We start from the raw sequence: 18,064 nt of genomic DNA, 5'->3' as shown, positions 1-18,064 counted from the left end.
ATGTTGTGCGGTTGGTTGTGCATTAAAGGGAACCTAAACTGAGGGGGGTATGGATGTTTCCTTTTAAACAATACCAGTTGCCTGGCAGTCCAGCTAATCTCTTTGGCTGCTGTAGTGGCTGCAATCACACATCTGAAACAAGCATGCAGCTAATCCAGTCTGACTTCAGTCAAAGCACCTGATCTGCATGCTTGTTCAGGGGCTGTGGCTCAGAGTATTAGAGGCACAGGATCAGCAGGAGAGTCAGGCAACTGGTATTTTAAAAGGAAAACTCAATGTCCTCAGTTTAGGTTCCCTTTAAATGGATTTTTCCTTTTAAAATAATACCAGTTGCCTGACTCTCCTGCTGATCCTGTGTTTCTAATACTTTTAGCCACAGCCCCTCAACAAGCATGCAGATCAGGTGCTCTGACTAAAGTCAGACTGGATTAGCTGCATGCTTGTTTCAGGTGTGTGGTTCAGCCACTGCTGCAGCTAAAGAGATCAGCAGGAAGCCAGCCAACTGGTATTGTTTAAAGGGAAGGTTCAGGGAGGGTGGGGAAAAAATAAAAATCAATTTCCACTTACCTGGGGCTTCCTCCAGCCCGTGGCAGGCAGGAGGTGCCCTCGCCGCCGCTCCGCAGGCTCCTGGTGGTCTCCGGTGGCCGACCCGACCTGGCCAGGCCGGCTGCCAGGTCGGGCTCTTCTGCGCTCCAAGTCCTTGTACTTCTGCGTCCCACGCCGGCGCTCTGACGTCATCGGACGTCCGCCGGGCTGTACTGCGCAAGCGCAGTAGTTCTGCGCATGCGCAGTACAGCCCGGCGGACGTCCGATGACGTCAGAGCGCCGGCGTGGGACGCAGAAGTACAAGGACTTGGAGCGCAGAAGAGCCCGACCTGGCAGCCGGCCTAGCCAGGTCGGGTCGGCCACCGGAGACCACTGGGAGCCTGCGGAGCGGCGGCGAGGGCACCTCCTGCCTGCCACGGGCTGGAGCAAGCCCCAGGTAAGTGGAAATTGATTTTTATTTTTTCCCCACCCTCCCTGAACCTTCCCTTTAAAAGGAAACATCCATATTCCTCTCAGTTTAGGTTCCCTTTAAGTTACACATGTGTATAAGCCTTTAGTACCACCACTGTGATCATGTTCACTCCATTCACATTGTACCTGCCCACATTTTATACCACTTCCCCTCTCCTGCACTTTTTTTTTTTCTCTCCCCTCATATTCTTGAAATGAAAATAAACTGAAAACTTAAACTGTAAATAAAGGTAAAGAAAAAAATGTAATTGTACCTATAGTGCTACTCTTAAATACCATAGGTATGGTAAGTGAGATGCAAATTATGCTTCTCAGAGTGAAAACACAGGCAGAAAGATTCTTGCCAGCAATTCTCACATTTGCTAATTAGCCAGAGATGCGTAAACCTGCACTGCTTTCTGCAGTTAAAATAAAACTTTACACATGGAATGCTTTCAAATGTTGTTTTATGTACCTAAGAGTAGTTACTGAAATTTAATTTGGGGAGTATAATCACACTTTTAACAGGGGACAAGAGGGTTAATTGCACTAATATTTAAAGAGAACTAGAGGTGGCTTCCTAAGAATAAAATCTGCACACAGAGGCTGGGTCTGCCTATACTGACCAGCCTCTGTGGCTATCTCAATCCCCCCTAAGTTCCTCCTGAGCTTTGCTATGCCCCATAAATCACAGCCGCGCTGTCAAAATGCAGCGGGCTGTGTTTACTTCTGTAGTGTCACTCTCGCCGCTCCCCCGCCTCCTGCATAGCTCCGGTCCCCACCCGCATCCCTTTCCTCCAATCAGCGGGGAGGAAAGGGATGCGGGCGGGGACCGGAGCTATGCAGGAGGCGGGGAGCACGCAGAGTGACACTACAAAGGTAAAAACAGCCCGCTGCGACACGCTGCCTGTCGACAGCGTGGCCGGGATTTATGGGGGATAGCAGAGCTTAGGGGGGATTGAGATAGCAACAGAGGCTGGGCAGTATAGGCAGACCTGGCCTCTGTGTGCAGATTTCATTCTTAGGAAGTTACCTCAGGTTCTTTAACTCTTAACAACCTTCATGTATCGTTAAGCACTATGCGCATGCATGACGTCACATGCATGCGCAAAGTGCTCCCAGCTGGGGTTTCTGCACTGTGGTACACGTGCTGGCAGCAGTTACGTGCACCCAGCCAGAAAGCCGCAGCGCATCCCGACCCAGCCGTCCAGAAGACGGGGCCACGGAGCAATTACAGCTACAGGAGGGGGCAGAAAAGAGAGTGGGGGGGGGGGGGGGGGCTGTGGACATCCGGACTGCTCACCATATATTCCTGCTCCCCCCGTTTCTCATCTGTTTTTGGGCTCTGGTAAACTTTAAGGCGCTGTTCACAATGGTCAGTTGCATTGCAGAATAGTTCTGGATATCATCTCACTGCCGATATAATTCTATGGGCCTGTTCACAGTAACTGATCGTGTCATTCTAACTGCTGCATGCAGGCTTTGTATTAAAGTCTATGGCCAGTCTCCATTTTGTTTGTTTTAGAAAAAGATTTATTTATCTTGGTTACAAAAAGAACGTTCTGTTTAGGAGATACATTTGGCAGGGTCTATTGCAGTCAGCTACCCCTTAAACACCGCCTTTTCTAAAGCATCTGGCTTATCCGTGTACTCTACGTGGGATGGAAAGTTGGTGCAATCATATCGGCCACTCGTCCTTACATATTCCAGGAAGTCTGGAGCCCCTGGATATATGACATTGTCTGCTACTAACACCGATCCTTTCCTCAGTATACCACAGCTCTGTAGAGAGACAGGAAGAACAGATCATTAAATCCAATACAAGCACTCAATCTCTTAGTTATTCTTCATTTCTTATCTATAGAACTTGAGGATTACAATTCTATATAAAACCAAATTTGAAAACTACTTTAAGGCTAGTTTCACACTAGGGAGTTGCACTGCATTAAAACATAGATATAATAGAAACAGCGCGTGCGGTGGAATGAGATGCAACGCACACAAAGAAGCAACCGACCACTGTGCACCTTCATTGATTTAACATTGTGTGTGGTAATGGGAATGGGGGTTGTGAAGCAAGATGGCCACACCTTCCTTTCCAAAAGCCACCAGAGGTTTGGGAAATTCTCTGTGACACACTGTGACGGTACAACATTTTGGTGTTTAGGGGCTGTTTTTGATACCATAGTGGTAAAGTCATGAGGACATAGTTTGGAATCCCGTTTTACACTTTCTGCAGTGAGTCGAGACCCGGTACTTTTCTCTGCCACAGCTTGATGCAGTGCAGTGGTCATGATAGTCATTGAGACTTGACACACTGTCTGCAGTGCGATGCGACGGAAGTATTCCGGGCACCACAGAAGTAACGCTGCAGTGCATGACCCGGCTAAGGTTAGGTGTTAGTAGAGCAGATAGAGATTGTTAGAGAGTACCCAAGGCGATCTTTTTTTTGGGGGGGGGGGGGAATGGGACATCGGTGGCATGCTCCTAGCTGCAGGATATGCCTCTGCCCACCCCCCCCCCCCCCCCCACACACACACACACACACTGACGCACTAAAATCCCCCGACATTAGCAACAAGCAAGTATTGCTACTCCGGAGGGTAATGGAGGAGAGAGGTATGGACTGTGGCTACCTGATCTGATCTGTCAATTCCCCCCCCCCCCATTGATCTTTTTTTTTTATTTACAGCCCCACCTCGGGTTCTCTTTAAGGGGACCATTGCAAAGGCAATAGTAGACTGTCTGTAGTTGTACTTTACATTCTAGCCAATTTGCATTAAATTTGCAAGCAAGCCAAAATTATTTGTATCTCTAACCACCTTTTGTATTCATGTCCAATTATTCATATTCTATTTACCTCAAGTAGCTTGGTGTCTGGAGCATATCTGTTCCCAAAGTGGTCAATGAACACAAAATCAGCATATTCCACCCCGTGTTCTGTTTTCAGCCTGGGAATGACGCTTTCTGTGGAACCCTCTAGTACCTCTACCTGGAAATAGAAAGTGCAGTCAGTACCATGCTAGAACATCCATTCCAAGTTTCCTCATATGCACTGGGTGACACGAGCTTAGGATAAGAGCCAGTTTACTCATTGTGCGGTGCATTGAATTTTAACCTACAGCATGCCCATTACAGCAAATAGCAGATTAATTGCTGTTCCATCAAATATATTGCATATTTGCTAAATCACCTGAAGCAGTGCCCTGCGTATTAAGCTGTGGAAGTGAGAACTGAAGGATTACATGCATAGCATCCTCCATTTTGTATCTTTCTATATCAAAATACATATATAAGAAACTATGATATCTGCTTTATTAGCTGAAACTGTTAGTTAAGGTAATTGGAACTTATGTTCCTTTTGCTAATCAGCTGCACCGTTCCTATAGAAACCGCAAGAAGCTTAGCAGTAACAACTGCAGGAAGCTGCTAAACCGCAGGTGAGCTACTTCCTGTAATGCTGAATCTTTGACATATTTGTGTCAGTAATGTGGAAAGAAAGAACATAAGTGTTGATATATTCATATAATCCTACTATTAGGATATTATGCTCAGCTCAGGGACTGTAAGCACACTGAGGCTTAGCAGAAGTTGCTTCATAGGCCTAAGGACACCATATTGTCCAGTCTAGGTTAATCATATATACTTTGTATCTCCATATGATAAGATAGGATGGAATAGTATGGTATAGCCATGATATTAAATGTCGCTGCACAGATATATTCTTTTGAAGCCTAAACCACAAGCTTATATCCGTTGTCACACCTATGATACATTTCCCCTGATGGCCCAACACATGTTCTGGGCGCATAGCCAAACAGCTTCACACTTGTTGACTGGTTCTGATATTTCCTGCAACAAAAGGTTTAGATATTTTTTTTATAAGTTAAAATGTTTCCCTATAAGATGTATAATGACTGCGCATGTGCCTTTTGTGGTTAAAATTCTATTTAAGCTGAGAATTCATTAAACACGTCATTCTGTTCACTTATACCAGACAGCACTTTTGTCCGTGTATTATTCATGTGAATGGAATCCCCTGGCATGCCATTTGCTGACCAAATTATCTGACTAATCAATTTTAAAGTTATTTTATAATTGTTTTAAGATAAGTTAACCTTACAAGAACTACCACACTGAATACAGTTATTCCATTTGCACTATAGGTTATTCATGGCATTGAAATGCATGGCACTGTTACAGATAGTGTAAGCTGGTCCAACAGAGAGGTGAAGGTCAGGGAACACTAGAAAGTGGTTGAACTCTTTATGCATATTCAGTGTTACTTTTAAATGCTATTGTATGCTGATTTCTGTGGGTTTCCCCACTGGGAGAATATTAATTCCTTTTATCACAGTTTCTATCAGGCCCAATTTGTGACAGATTGCTGCAGCATCAAAATGGCCGCTTCCCAAACAATGTGGCTGAAAGAAAATGCTGCACTTTTAAAAAAGTCTGACATTTAACATACATTGTCCTTATCTTTTCTGAATCCACCGACCATCTTCACCTCATGGCTACTATTACCCTCCAGAGACTTATGAATTAAAAGCCGCGTAACTGTCAATACTGGGTTCTATGCGTTCACCACACTGTATTCAGTGTTGTGGTATCCTCTGAACTTAAAGAAATACCCTGTGCAGCCCATCCTTGGCATGCCACAGGCCGCTCACCCTTTTTTATTGCTGCCCTACATCACAGCTCATGAATTAAAATGCCCAAACCACTTCCCATAAACACAAACCATCTCCTGTGCTTCATACACCCCTCATCATCCGCTCCTATTACCTCCATGCTCGGCCTCTCCCCATCACTTTCGCTGTCTGAATTATAGGAAAGCCAGGATCGCATATATCAGTATAACTAGTGCGACATCGAAGGTCTGGTTCACACCAAGAGCGCTTATGAGTGTTTTCAAAAGCGCTAACATTTCAAAAACTGCTTGGCTAATGTGGTTGTATGGGCTACTTCACACCAGAGTGATGGGATTTTTTTTTCCCAAACTCAGGTCCTGCAGGCTGCAGCATTTTGGAGGTGATTACACCTCAATGTACAGCAGCTGAAATGAAAAAGGACTAATTCAGGAATTAGATTATCTTAATACATTTAGACATCACATTTAACAACTGCAATTCTGGACAGATTCACCTTAGTAAAGATTGTTACACAATAAAAATGACAGTATAATATAAGAGAGGTTATCTTCCAATCTCATGAAAGTCTGAATACCTTATTGTTGAGCCCAGCAAATTCAATCATCTCCCTGGCAACAGCAGCATGAACTGGATTCATCTCTATGGTAAGCAGATGGGCCCCAGGCTTGAGCAACCGAGCTATGCGGACAGCAGAATAGCCACAATATGTTCCCAGCTCCAGAGCCACAGGTGGGTCAGCCTCTCTGACGAGGTTATCCAGGATCAGACCTGAAACAAGAGGAACCATAATGTAGCTGTATACAGCTGATAACTAAGATGTGGGATCATGTATTCAGTATGTCAATAGATCGTGTTAACCTTTACAAGTTTTGCTTGCCGATATTTTTTTGCTTCTGTGCTGGAAGCATTCATAATGTCCAAAAGCACACTCCTATGTGAGGCAGAAGTTACCATGCTTTTGTTTGTGCACCTTGAATTATTTAAAATATTATTTACTGTAGTATTTATTTTTTGTTGGCTTTAGTCAGGGCCGGCCCGCTCATGAGGCGGGGTGAAACTTTTGCCTCAGGCGGCAAATTTCTAGGGGCGGCATCCGCCCGTCGGAGGGTGCTGCGAGCCGGCCGCCCAGCTGGAGGGGTAGCGGGCAGGACGGGGGTATTGGGCCTAGCGGTGGGGAGGGGGGTCGGACCCCCCCCCTCCCTCGCCTGGGTCCCTGTCCTCAGCTCCCCTTCAACCTTAAATACATCCGAACTAGCGCAACTCGTGAGAGGCAGTGGGCGGGGAGGACTCACCTCTTCCTCGCTCGATCCAGCGTGCGCTCCACTGACGTCACTTCCTGCACGCCGCCCACTGTATTGTAAATGGACGGCGCTGCAGGAAGGGACGTCAGTGGAGCGCACGCTGGATCGAGCGAGGAAGAGGTGAGTCCTCCCCGCCCACTGCCTCTTACGAGTTGCGCTAGTTCGGATGTATTTAAGGCTGGAGGGGAGCGGAGGACGGGGACCCAGGCGAGGGAGGGGGGGGTCCCCGCCGCTAGGCCCAATACCCCCGCCCTGCCCGCTACCCCTCCAGCTCGGCGGCGCCCCCCCCCCCCCACGGGGGGGGGGGGGCGGCAGCAATAATTTTTTAAAAAATTTGCCTCAGGCGGCAAAAAGTCTAGGGCCGGCCCTGGCTTTAGTACATAATTGTAAGTATATGTGCTAGTTTTTTTTTCTATATTTTGATGTTTGCTCAAAGATCTTTTTGCAGCTTTCTTCCGCAAAACAAAGTACAGAAAAAAGCCACACAAGCATAACATTCAAAAAAAGCAAATGAAATCTACTGTTGGACCATCACTGTCCATGATACATTATACAACTTTATATATGGATAAATCAAGGCTTTAAAGGCCAAGACGAAGGTTATAATACAAACACAAATGCTACTATTAAATGAATAACTTCTAACCACTGGCAAGGCCCTGCAAAGGAAAGAGACAAAAAAAGAAAAATGATTGGGACAGTTTTTTTCCTTCTTCCTTTTCCAGACAATGGCCCATATGCAATTAACTTTTTCTCCTAAGAGATCATTTTTCATCTTCTCTTTAAAATAACTTCTTAGCACTTTGGAATTGAAAAAGTAGGTGAAAAAGTACTCTCAAAATGATTGAGTATTTTCTTGCTTGCTGGTGTTTTTTGAAAAGGTATTATAAAGAATGTGAGACTTAATGAATAGTATGTGTAATAGTAAATATAACTTTCCTGATCTATTTTTATTTCCACTTCGTTTGCTTTTATTTTTATTAAGAGCAAAAGGCATTCTTTTACACTGTACAACTGATTCTGCGATGTGCATAATCACTGGTAAAAAGAACAAGATATAGGTGAGAAGTATGAACAAAGCTGTAGAGCAGGGTGTCAAACCCGATCACATAAAGGGCCAAAAGCATAAAGCATTGTCTAAGTCAAGGCCAAATTGTTTAAGATTTAACATTTATTGAACAGTCTCAAATAATGTGTTGCAACCAGGGCTGTGGAGTCGATACAAAAATCTTCCGACTCCTCAATTTATGAAACCACGACTCCGGGTACCCAAAAAGGCCCAGAGTCCAACTCCTTAGTCTAATACTTAACAGGGCTGTGGATTTTGTACAAAAATCATCCGACTCAGACTCCTCAGTTTATGAAATCGACGACTCAGACTCCAAGTGCCCAAAATTGCCCTGACTCCGACTCCACAGCCCTAGTTGCAACTATAGTGACCGTGTGTAGGAGTGGGGGGCAGTGCAGAGCAAGTGTCAAAAAATACACTCCCTCCCCCCACCCCCAGTACAGGTGGTGGATGCCACTTGCTTCTTGCCGACTCCCTCGGCCAAGGACGGATTTGTATTTTTCACTACCCTAGACCTCACAGTCCACCCCTCCTAAGATGTAAGGTTCATGTACATGATTGACCAATATTCACGTTTAATCATTAGGTTGACCATTTTGTCACATTACATGACAATTTTGAAATATTCTATCAGAATAGGGGCACAGCCTGGAAGAATCATTCGGCCAGGAAAACAAGCTGGAAATCAGGTGTAAAGGAGCAGAAATGGGCAAAAGGAAGGTGGTCTGTTACAGAGAGGAGATAGTATGTAGCACTACAGACTACACTACACGATACATACATAGACATGACTATGGGAGGGATTAGATTGTGAGCCCCTCTGAGGGACAGTTAAGTGACAAGACAATTATCTCTGCCCAGCGCTGCGTAAGATGTTGGTGCTATATAAATACTAAATAATAATAGAGTGCAGCAGAGAAAAAGTACAGAAGGGGTCAACACTTTCTTAAAAGGAATGTCCAAGCAAAATAAAAAAATGAGTTTGACTTACCTGGGGCTTCTACCAGCCCCATGCAGCCATCCTGTGCCCTCGCAGTCACTCACTGCTGTTCCAGTCCCCCGCTGGCAGCTTGCCGACCTCGGAGGTCGGCGGGATGCATTGCGTACATTTTTACGCATTCCCGTTAGTACTGGAACATTAACACATACATTTTTACGCGTTACTGGTTCAATGCGTACATTTTTACGCATTGAACCAGTGATGCGTAAAAATGTATGTGTTAATGTTCCTGCAGTGGCGGGAATGCGTAAAAATGTACGCAATGCATCTGCAAACTGCAAATCTGAATCTGATGTAAAAACTGATTAAAAAGCGGAATCGGAATCGCTTGCAGTGTGCAAGAGGCCTTATAAAGGGTATCAGATTGTGCAGCTGCACTCTCTGGTCAAACAAAGGGAAAGTAAATCTTCCCAGCTCACTGTGCGCTCCCACAGTCCTTACTACTTCAGACAGCAAGCCCTGTGCACACAAAAGCCCTTCCTCACTGAGCTGAATCAGTGACTTACAAGAGACAGGAATGCCTATGCATTACAATAGCTGTGGGGGAACCGCATACACCAAACTTAGACCCACAATGTCAGTTCAGCCATCTCTCCTGTGTGCTCTCTGACATCATAAAAAGCATCGCAGCCTGATGCAATGCATTTACAAAAACAAAACATTTCTCATTTGTTAATCCATTTCCTCTTGCAAACTCTTCCCCACAAAAGTTCACCTGGTAGAAGTGAGAGTACAGGGTCAGGGGACAAGCAAACTACCCTCATGATATTTCTCTGCTGCAGCTGTTTGTTCCCCTGCTGACATCCTCCCTCTCCCCTGTGCAGAGCTATCAGCAGCTGCTTCACAAATACCTGTCCCGAAGCATACTTTTCCCCCTCAAGGGCTGGGGCGGTATTTCCCTTCCTCTTAGTGCCATGTGGTAGCAGAGGAGCTGGGTCACATGATCGGCCATCTTCCTCCTATTTCCTCCTCCTTGAGTCTCCTGCTCTGCTCTGTCTATTTATTTATTTATTGTATTTATAAAGCGCCAACATATTACGCAGCGCTGGACAATAAATAGGGATACATACAATATTTAGGGGTGACATACAGCAAAATGACAATACCTGAATACAAGAAAGACCAGATCATGCAGCACAGTATGAGTACAAGGTAATGCTTAGTCACTGGATGGGAGCATGGAGATTAGGCAAGTTAGGTTCAGTCAGATGCATAGCATGGGTTCACAGTAATGGAGGTGCATGATCAGGTTGGACACAAAAGGAGGAGGACCCTGCCCAAAGGCTTACAATCTAGAGGGAGAGGTAAGGACACGGAAGGTAGGGGACCAAAGTTCAGCTGTGGGTTTAGAGCACTGATACTTTCTAGTTCTAGAGGAAATCTCATTCAGCACCCCCCTGCTCCAACCTCCTGAACTGCGCTCAGGGCAGTTGCATGGCCCAAGAAACCGCAGTGGTGGGGGTGAGTGGACTGGATCCATGCTCTTCCTCCTTCTTTAGAGTAGCGCAGTGGAGCAGTTTAATATTTACCTGCTCCAGTCCTGCTTGGGGTCTCCTCTGATCTGATCTTCCTGACAGACACATGTTCTATGCTGCATACCTCTGGCTCTAAATGCAGGTCAAGTGATCAGGAGCTTGAGGTATGGAAGTATAGAGCGGGCAGCTGCCGGTACACGACATGACGCAGTGCTGGAGCAGGTAAATATCACACAGCTCTGCTATGTGGGAAGAGGGTGTTGGGGTGGGTAAAGTTGTGAAGATCTGTTTGTATGGTCTACCAGCAACATGGGGGAATTTGGACCCAAGGAGGGGGACCCATGCTAATTTTGCAGGGGGGGGGGGGGATCTCATGCGTTGTTGCTGCACCCAGGCCCAAACTGACAATGTTTTAACCAGAAACCCTGTCATCAGAAACACTGTGATGGGAAGGCAGTGTACTGCTATTCTTTTTTCTGCTCACAATGATACACATTTGAAGCTTTTGGGGGGCCAGATAAAATAGCTAGAAGGGCTACATTTGAGTTTGATGCCTGTGCTGTAAAGGAAGATACTTCAGTTATAGTTGTTACCTTTCTCATCTCCCACATTCATGGCCCATTCCTTCTCTCTGCAGTATTTGTCAATGGTGTCCAGTACACTCTGAGGGTCTCCACGTTTTGCATTCTGCTGCACATGCTCCAGGATCCTCTGCTCCTTACCGCCAGCCATCTTCGCTTCTTCTCACTTACTGGTACCTGAGATAGCATTGACAAGTCATATTGTAAAAAGTACTTCAATTGTAACTCTACCCATTTATTTTCATGAGTATAGTGGAAATGGTGAGCGGGTCTGTGTGAGTTGGGCTGATTTTAACTGTTGTGTGATGTGTAATGGGTAAGATTCACGATCATTCAATAGCATGCCGATCATTCAATAGCATGCCATGAGAAAACACAATGAAAAAGACATTTTTTAGAATGATAACCGTGTCGCCCCAATAAATCCTGAGTGCAGTGATGCTGTGTGAGGACGAATCCTTGCATCCAGACAGTCAAATATGGAGAATAAACACAGCGCAAATATACTCTTCTGGATAGATGATATGTCTCTCCACTCCTCCACCTGTATGCACTCAATGTGCAGATAGAGCAAACAGGGAGGCTTTTAGTGGAATATACACAAGTTTTTATTACTGGATAAAAACGCACATACAGGCAATCCGAGGATAGGCACTTACTTTAAGAGGATCCTAATCCACTTAGGACCCTCTCTGGCTGGTAGCACTTCCTACCCGAAGTGGTACTCAAGCCCCTCAACTCGATCCTGTATCTATGTTGCCCGCTCCTGTCCCGACTAGTTTAAGCTAATGCCGTCTTCAGGGGATTAACCCATCCTCTGATTGCCTGTATGTGCCTTTTTATCCAGTAATAAAAACTTGTGTATAGACATATCTATCCAGAAGAGTATATTTGTGCTGTGTTTATTCTCCACAATGAAAAGACATACTGTATGTCAAGCTATGACACTGTAAATAAATCCATTTTCAAAAGATGATTCCCTGTTGGGCAAAAAATAAAACCTCAATTCTGTATTTTTATCTGGTAAACAAGTACCGTATATACTCGCAAGCAAGCTGAATCTTTGACCCCCAAAAAAGCTTGCCAGTCACCTGTGGTCCGCGCCCCCCGCTCCCCCCCTACGGCCGCCGCTATCACCTGAGACGGCCCCGCATCTTCTATTAGTCCCCTCTCCGCTCGTAAAGTAATTCACAGTGGCGCCCCCCACGGCGGCTGCTGTGATGATGAAGCAGGAAGCCGTAAAGAGAGAGCGGCTTCCTGTAGCCGTGGGGCGCGCTGCTGTGAATTATTTTACGAGCGGAGAGGGGAATAATAGACAATGCAGCTCCGACTCAGGTGATAGCGGTGGCTGCGCAAGGGGGAAGGGGGGGTTTAGGTGGGGGCACTGTACTAGCTATACTGGGCACTATATGGGCACTATACTAGCTATACTGGGGCACTACCTACCCATACTGGGCACTATACTAGCTATACTTGGCACTACCTACCTATACCGGGCACTATACTAGCTAGACTGTGCATTGCCTACCTATACAGGGCACTATAGTAGCTATACTGGGGCACTATACTAGCTATACTGGGACACACCGGGGGGGGGGGCGAATCACGCGGCCAGCATTTCCTACCGCCGGCTTATATGAGGGTCAATCATTTTTTCCTGTTTTTTCAGGTAAAAGTTGGGGGGGGGGGGGGGTCGGCTTGCTTGCGAGTATATACGATTTGAAAAAGCTAATGCAATGCTATGGGGGATTTTTATAAAATCACATCTCTCCAGTGGGATCATACCCATAGCATTACATTAGCAAGAGTTTTCTAATCGCAAAGCGCCCATAAAATCGATCCTAGTGGGTTTCTGGCCTTACTTTTCTCCTCCATAAAACATTTCCCAGTTTCCCTGGCTCTTATTTGGTACATCTGCCACACAAAGGAAGTTGCAGGGCATTCTGGGTTTTCTTTTTTTTTTTTTCCCCTTCTTCTTTCTTTACTTTCCCCTCAGACATACCTAATGCAGCCTGATTGGCTGAAGCCTATTTCCCTCCCTAATTTCCCCTCCCAAACCTCTGTTCTTCTTTGATTGGCCAATATTTCTCATTCTGAGACAATGCACTTTCTATTGCAGAGCTGAGTGGGAGTCTGAAGACTTTTAGGAGGGTGGGCAATGATACACAGAGTAAGGGAGGAAATTATATCAGGATTGGCTTCAAGATAGACAGTCAAAATGGAAAATCCTAAGAAGGATTTTCTCTTTTTTTTACTACAGAGAAAAATCACTAAATTCAAACTGTGGACCGTGCTATACATATGTTATTTAAGTAGAGCAAGTACAGTATGTATCTACTTATGTGTTTTTTTCTGAGATAGTATGGCTGACAGCTCCTCCTAATAAAATAGGACATATTTATTGTAGCAGAAGATTTCACATCTGATCCTGCACTGGCCAGTCGCCTCTGTAGCTGGGCTTGTTCTCCTAATTGGTGTACGCCTTACACACTATTACTGGAAGCTTGAAAAGGGGAATTTTTTTCTATAATGGTGGGTGAATGTTCTTGCCTGGAGTGACAAAATGGCTAGAAATGCCCCTGGCTGCATCACCCCACCTTTAACTCTAATTTGTCACCTGAAACTGTTGGAACAGGCTCTGCATGGTTTCTGCAGTGTCTATAAGCCATTCTACAGATTGTAGGCATGCCACAGGTATTTACCACCTGCAGAGTAACTTATCCCATCTCTGTAGATTGAACAAGGTGTTGGAAACATTCCTCAGAGATTTTGGTCCATGTAGACATGACATCACGCAGTTGCTGCAGATTTTTCAACAGTACATCCATGATGTGAATCTCCCATTCAACCACATCCCAAATGTGCCCTTTTGGATTGAGATCTGAGGAGGCCATTGGAGTACAGTAAACTCATTGCCACATTCAAGAACCCAGCTTGAGGAGTATGTATGGTGACGCCACCGGTCAGTTGGATGCATGGTGAGCCAAATGATGGCACACCCTGCTGCAAGTGAAATTCCCAGCAGAGTAAAAAAAAAAAAACATATCGTCAATTGCCGGAACCCCGATTAACTTGGGCGCTGGTGTTATAGCGGCACCCAACTCAGGCGATACATGGCCGGCACCATGTGCCGAAAGCACCTGATTCGAGTTTAAGATGATGGAAGCTTTGTGACATGGCATATTATTTTGATGGAAGTAGCCATATGAAGATGATGGGCACACTGTGGTCATAAAGAGTTGGACATGGTCAGCTGTGATATTTAAGCAATACTCCATTTGTACCAAAGGGTCCAAAGTATCCCCATTCCATAACTCAACCACCAGCCTGAGCCATTCACACAAGGCAGGACTGTATCCATGTTTTTATATTGTTAGTTGTAAGCTCTGACGCTACCATCTTAATGTCTTAGCTGAGATTAGAACTTATTAGACCAGGCAATGATCTTTCAATCTTGTATTGTCTAGGTTTGTGAGCCTGTGCAAATTGTAGCTTCAGTTTACTGTTCTTAGCTGTCAGGAGATGCACCCAGTGAGGTGTACTGCTGCTGTAGCCCATCTGCTACAAGATTCATCATATTGTGTGGTCAGAGGTGGTATTCTGGTGCTTCTTTTTCTCCTCTGACCTAAACAAGGCATTTTTCGTCCACACAACTGCTGCTTACTGAATATTTTCTCTCTTTTGGACTAATCACTGTAAACCCTACAGATGGTTGTGCATGAAAATCCTAGTGTATCAGCAGTTTCTGATAAACTCAGACCAGCCCTTCTGACACCAACAGCCTTGCCATGCTGACATTCCCCTAAATCCCCTTTCTTCCCTATTCTGATGCTCTGTTTCAATTTCAGCAACTTGTACTCACCACGCGTAGATAATCAAATGCATTGTGTTGCGCCAATGTGACTAGCTGATCAGATATGTGTTCACTAGCGATTAAACAGGTGTACCTAATAAAGCCACCAGTGATTATATACTGCTATACATAAAATCCTGCTGGACCTTCATGGAATGTTTGCTTATGACCTTGAATTACAGAATGCATTTAAACAATTAATGTATCACATATTCCACCTTGCTTGAGGTGACTTGCATATCAGCATTTTCCTTTGCCACTTCTGACCTCCTGGAAGTCATGTATGACTGAGTACAAAAGCTAAATGTTCATTTTTCTAAGTGGTTTCACGTGGATTTGCTCTTGCTATAAAGGGAATACAATGAATGGTGGTGGGGAGGGGGGGGGGGATCATACTGACAAAGATACACATGAGTTTCTGGACAAGGAACGAGCAGTCCAAACATGGGTACCCTGTACAGAGTATCTACATACACAATACTGTAGATGTGTGCCATGGAAGCTGGAAAGCCTTTATGTATGGCAGTGTGATAGGATCTCCATCATGTACCCACACAACTGCAATTATTATTCAATAATATTATGCTGCATTCAGCACCATCTGCACTGCAGCCCAACAGTATGAGTGTCACAGCCAAAGCAAGATAAGGTAGCTTTAACTGGACACTTCTTCTTTTTCTTTTCTAGGAGCCATTTCATCACTATAACTTTACTTTCACATGTATTTTACATTTTACAATTTTTAATGAATGTGCTTGTTTGTTTGTTTGCAAGAGGCCTTTATTGGCTACATTTAAATCCCTACCTGAGCCAGGGAAGATCTGCAGGTAATAGTAATTTTGACAATCACTATTAGGCAGTGATAACACAGCAGTGACCACCAGGAATCACAGTGGCATAGTAGGTAGACTTTGCAGCATTAAATTCTCAGTATGGACATTTTCTATCTACACAGGGTTTGTGTACAAAAATAAATCGGCAAGAGGGTATTTTTTTGTCTCCATTTGCAAGCAGTTTGAATTTGGGAAAATGCAGTTGCAGCCAATATGGATTCGTTCAAATGAAAGCACAATTCGCATTATACTCCCTGCTGCTACTACTATGCAAGTCGGCATTATTCTTCCACTGACCATCTGAACCCCTAAGTGATGCATGGCTTTGATTGCTTACACAAGCCTGGTGATTTGCTTTCCATTAGTGTGCTTGTAGAGGTGACAGGATCCTAGCATTATGGCTGCTCAAATTCGAAACCAGGAGACATCCGGATAGTTGCTATCCGGATATCTCCCAGTAAACCTGTGCGGGGGAGGGGGGGTCAGTCTTACCTGCACGACGTCTTCTTCTTCGTCCCACGGTGCCTCCCACAATGCGCTCCAAGCGGCGGTCACGTGATTACAAACACTTCCTCCTTCAACCCGGACGGAGGAAGTGTTTGTAATCACGTGACCGCCGCTTGGAGCGCATCGTGGGAGGCGCCGTGGGACGAAGAAGAAAACGTCATGAAGGCAAGATTGACCCCCCTGCACAGGTTTACTGGTAGATATCCGGATGTCTCCCGGTTTCGGATTTGAGCAGCCCTACCTAGCATGACCAGCATATTGCACAGAGTGGTATGAAGTACTGTTTATGGAATTGAGCGCAGCCTGTTAGAGACATTGCTGTATAGTTATGCAGGAGAACAGAGGCGCCAAAAGGAAGCTAAATGAGCTTAAAAAAAAACAAATTCTTGGTAAATAGAGGAGGTAGTGGTGGACTTACCTCCTCCAAGTAGACACACAACAACTGTAGTAAAGACAGTCAATATATTTTATTTATGAACTCCACATATGCAACGAGTTTCGCAGGTTTGATCCCGCTTCATCAGGCAATAACAACGGAGCAATAGCATATGTGGTTTGTAGAAGAGCCAGGCACCTCTGTCTTGCTGTAGAGTTGTGTGTGCAGAACTTTACATACTGGTTGCAGCCCCAGGATAAAGACTCTTCTGTGGAGTTTTACCTGTTTAGGCTAAGGTGCAAACTTTGCACTGGACCCCTCCATGCTCTGTATACATCAACTGAGATGTCAAGGACATCTGCTCAGGAAAGCAACAGTGTTTAACCACTTAAGGGCTGGTTCAGATGGACGTTTGGAGGCGTTGCGTTCGTTGGCGTCGCGTTTAGCAGCGTTCGTGTGCGTTTGGATGCGGTCGCGTTTTTTCTTCCCCTAGAGGGACATTAGCCGTCGCGGTTAACCTCCCCTGAAAGCTACATGTAGCTTCCAGGGGCTCCTTGAACGCCAGGGAAAATCGGGACCCAAACGCCGCGTTTGTGTAAACGCGCTTGAAAGCTTGGTACAAACGCTCCCATTCACTTGAATGGGAGCGTTTAACACCAAGCCCTGAACGCTGGCTGTAAACGCTCTGCAAACGTCCGTCTGAACCAGCCCTAAAGCGGATCCGAGATGAAAAGCTAACTATAACAAGTAACTTGTCTATATATCTTATGTAGTTTAGATGGTTTAAACAGCAAATCTGTCTGCATACTGCTTTAATAGAATATGATTATTTCTTCCTGTAAAACAATGACAGCAGCCATGTTGTTTGTAAACATTACACAGAGGCAGGCTTATCTACACCAGTGTTTCTCAACATTTTATTGGTATGTACCCCTTTTAAAACCCAGTAATCACCAACTACCCCCTAGCATAGTAAAAATGATCACAAGTACCCCTTGACAAATATATATTTGATTGTAGTACATGATAATTGGTTCTAAACAATTTCCAAGCATTTACTATTGCTTTTAATTAGCTAGAATGTTAACTTGGTGTTGTTTAAATAAGATTTATCATTTTCGAAATCTCTAAATTTGTTATTCTTGGTTAAGTATATCAAGCCCGAGTACCCCCTGGAACCATCAGAAGTACCCCCTGGGGTACGCGTACCACACGTTGAGAACCTAGGATCTACACCATCAGCACTCAGACTGAAAAAAACCTAATCCCCCCTCCCTCCTCCCCTCTGCTTCTGAAATCTCTGGCTAGTAATACCTCCCCCTCCTCCTGCCCAGACTGAGCTCCCATGAGCCCTTGCTACTGCCAAGGCTCTCTGAAAACTGTGGATGGAGCTTATTTAGTATATAGGGAATTAGAGT

General features: G+C 45.0%; 1 protein-coding gene across 3 annotated transcripts in view; it reads right to left on the bottom strand.

Annotated features, from left to right (window-relative positions):
• Nucleotides 1-2,506: 2,506 nt before the first annotated feature.
• Nucleotides 2,507-18,064, bottom strand: part of LOC137555581 (catechol O-methyltransferase-like) — a 28,946-nt gene continuing 13,388 nt past the window's right edge. For all 3 annotated transcript variants that reach the window (XM_068271578.1, XM_068271581.1, XM_068271579.1), the window contains exons 2-5: nt 11,090-11,254; nt 6,226-6,419; nt 3,857-3,988; nt 2,507-2,778 (exon numbers count right to left, since the gene is read on the bottom strand). In XM_068271578.1, coding sequence (XP_068127679.1) covers nt 2,599-2,778; nt 3,857-3,988; nt 6,226-6,419; nt 11,090-11,228 — 645 coding nt within the window. In that variant the 5' untranslated portion in view covers nt 11,229-11,254 and the 3' untranslated portion in view covers nt 2,507-2,598. The remainder of the gene's footprint in view (nt 2,779-3,856; nt 3,989-6,225; nt 6,420-11,089; nt 11,255-18,064) is intronic.

Source organism: Hyperolius riggenbachi, chromosome 1 (assembly GCF_040937935.1).
Source record: "Hyperolius riggenbachi isolate aHypRig1 chromosome 1, aHypRig1.pri, whole genome shotgun sequence".
In the NCBI taxonomy this organism is placed as follows: Eukaryota; Metazoa; Chordata; class Amphibia; order Anura; family Hyperoliidae; genus Hyperolius; species Hyperolius riggenbachi.
This window is presented reverse-complemented; position numbering and strand designations above follow the sequence as displayed.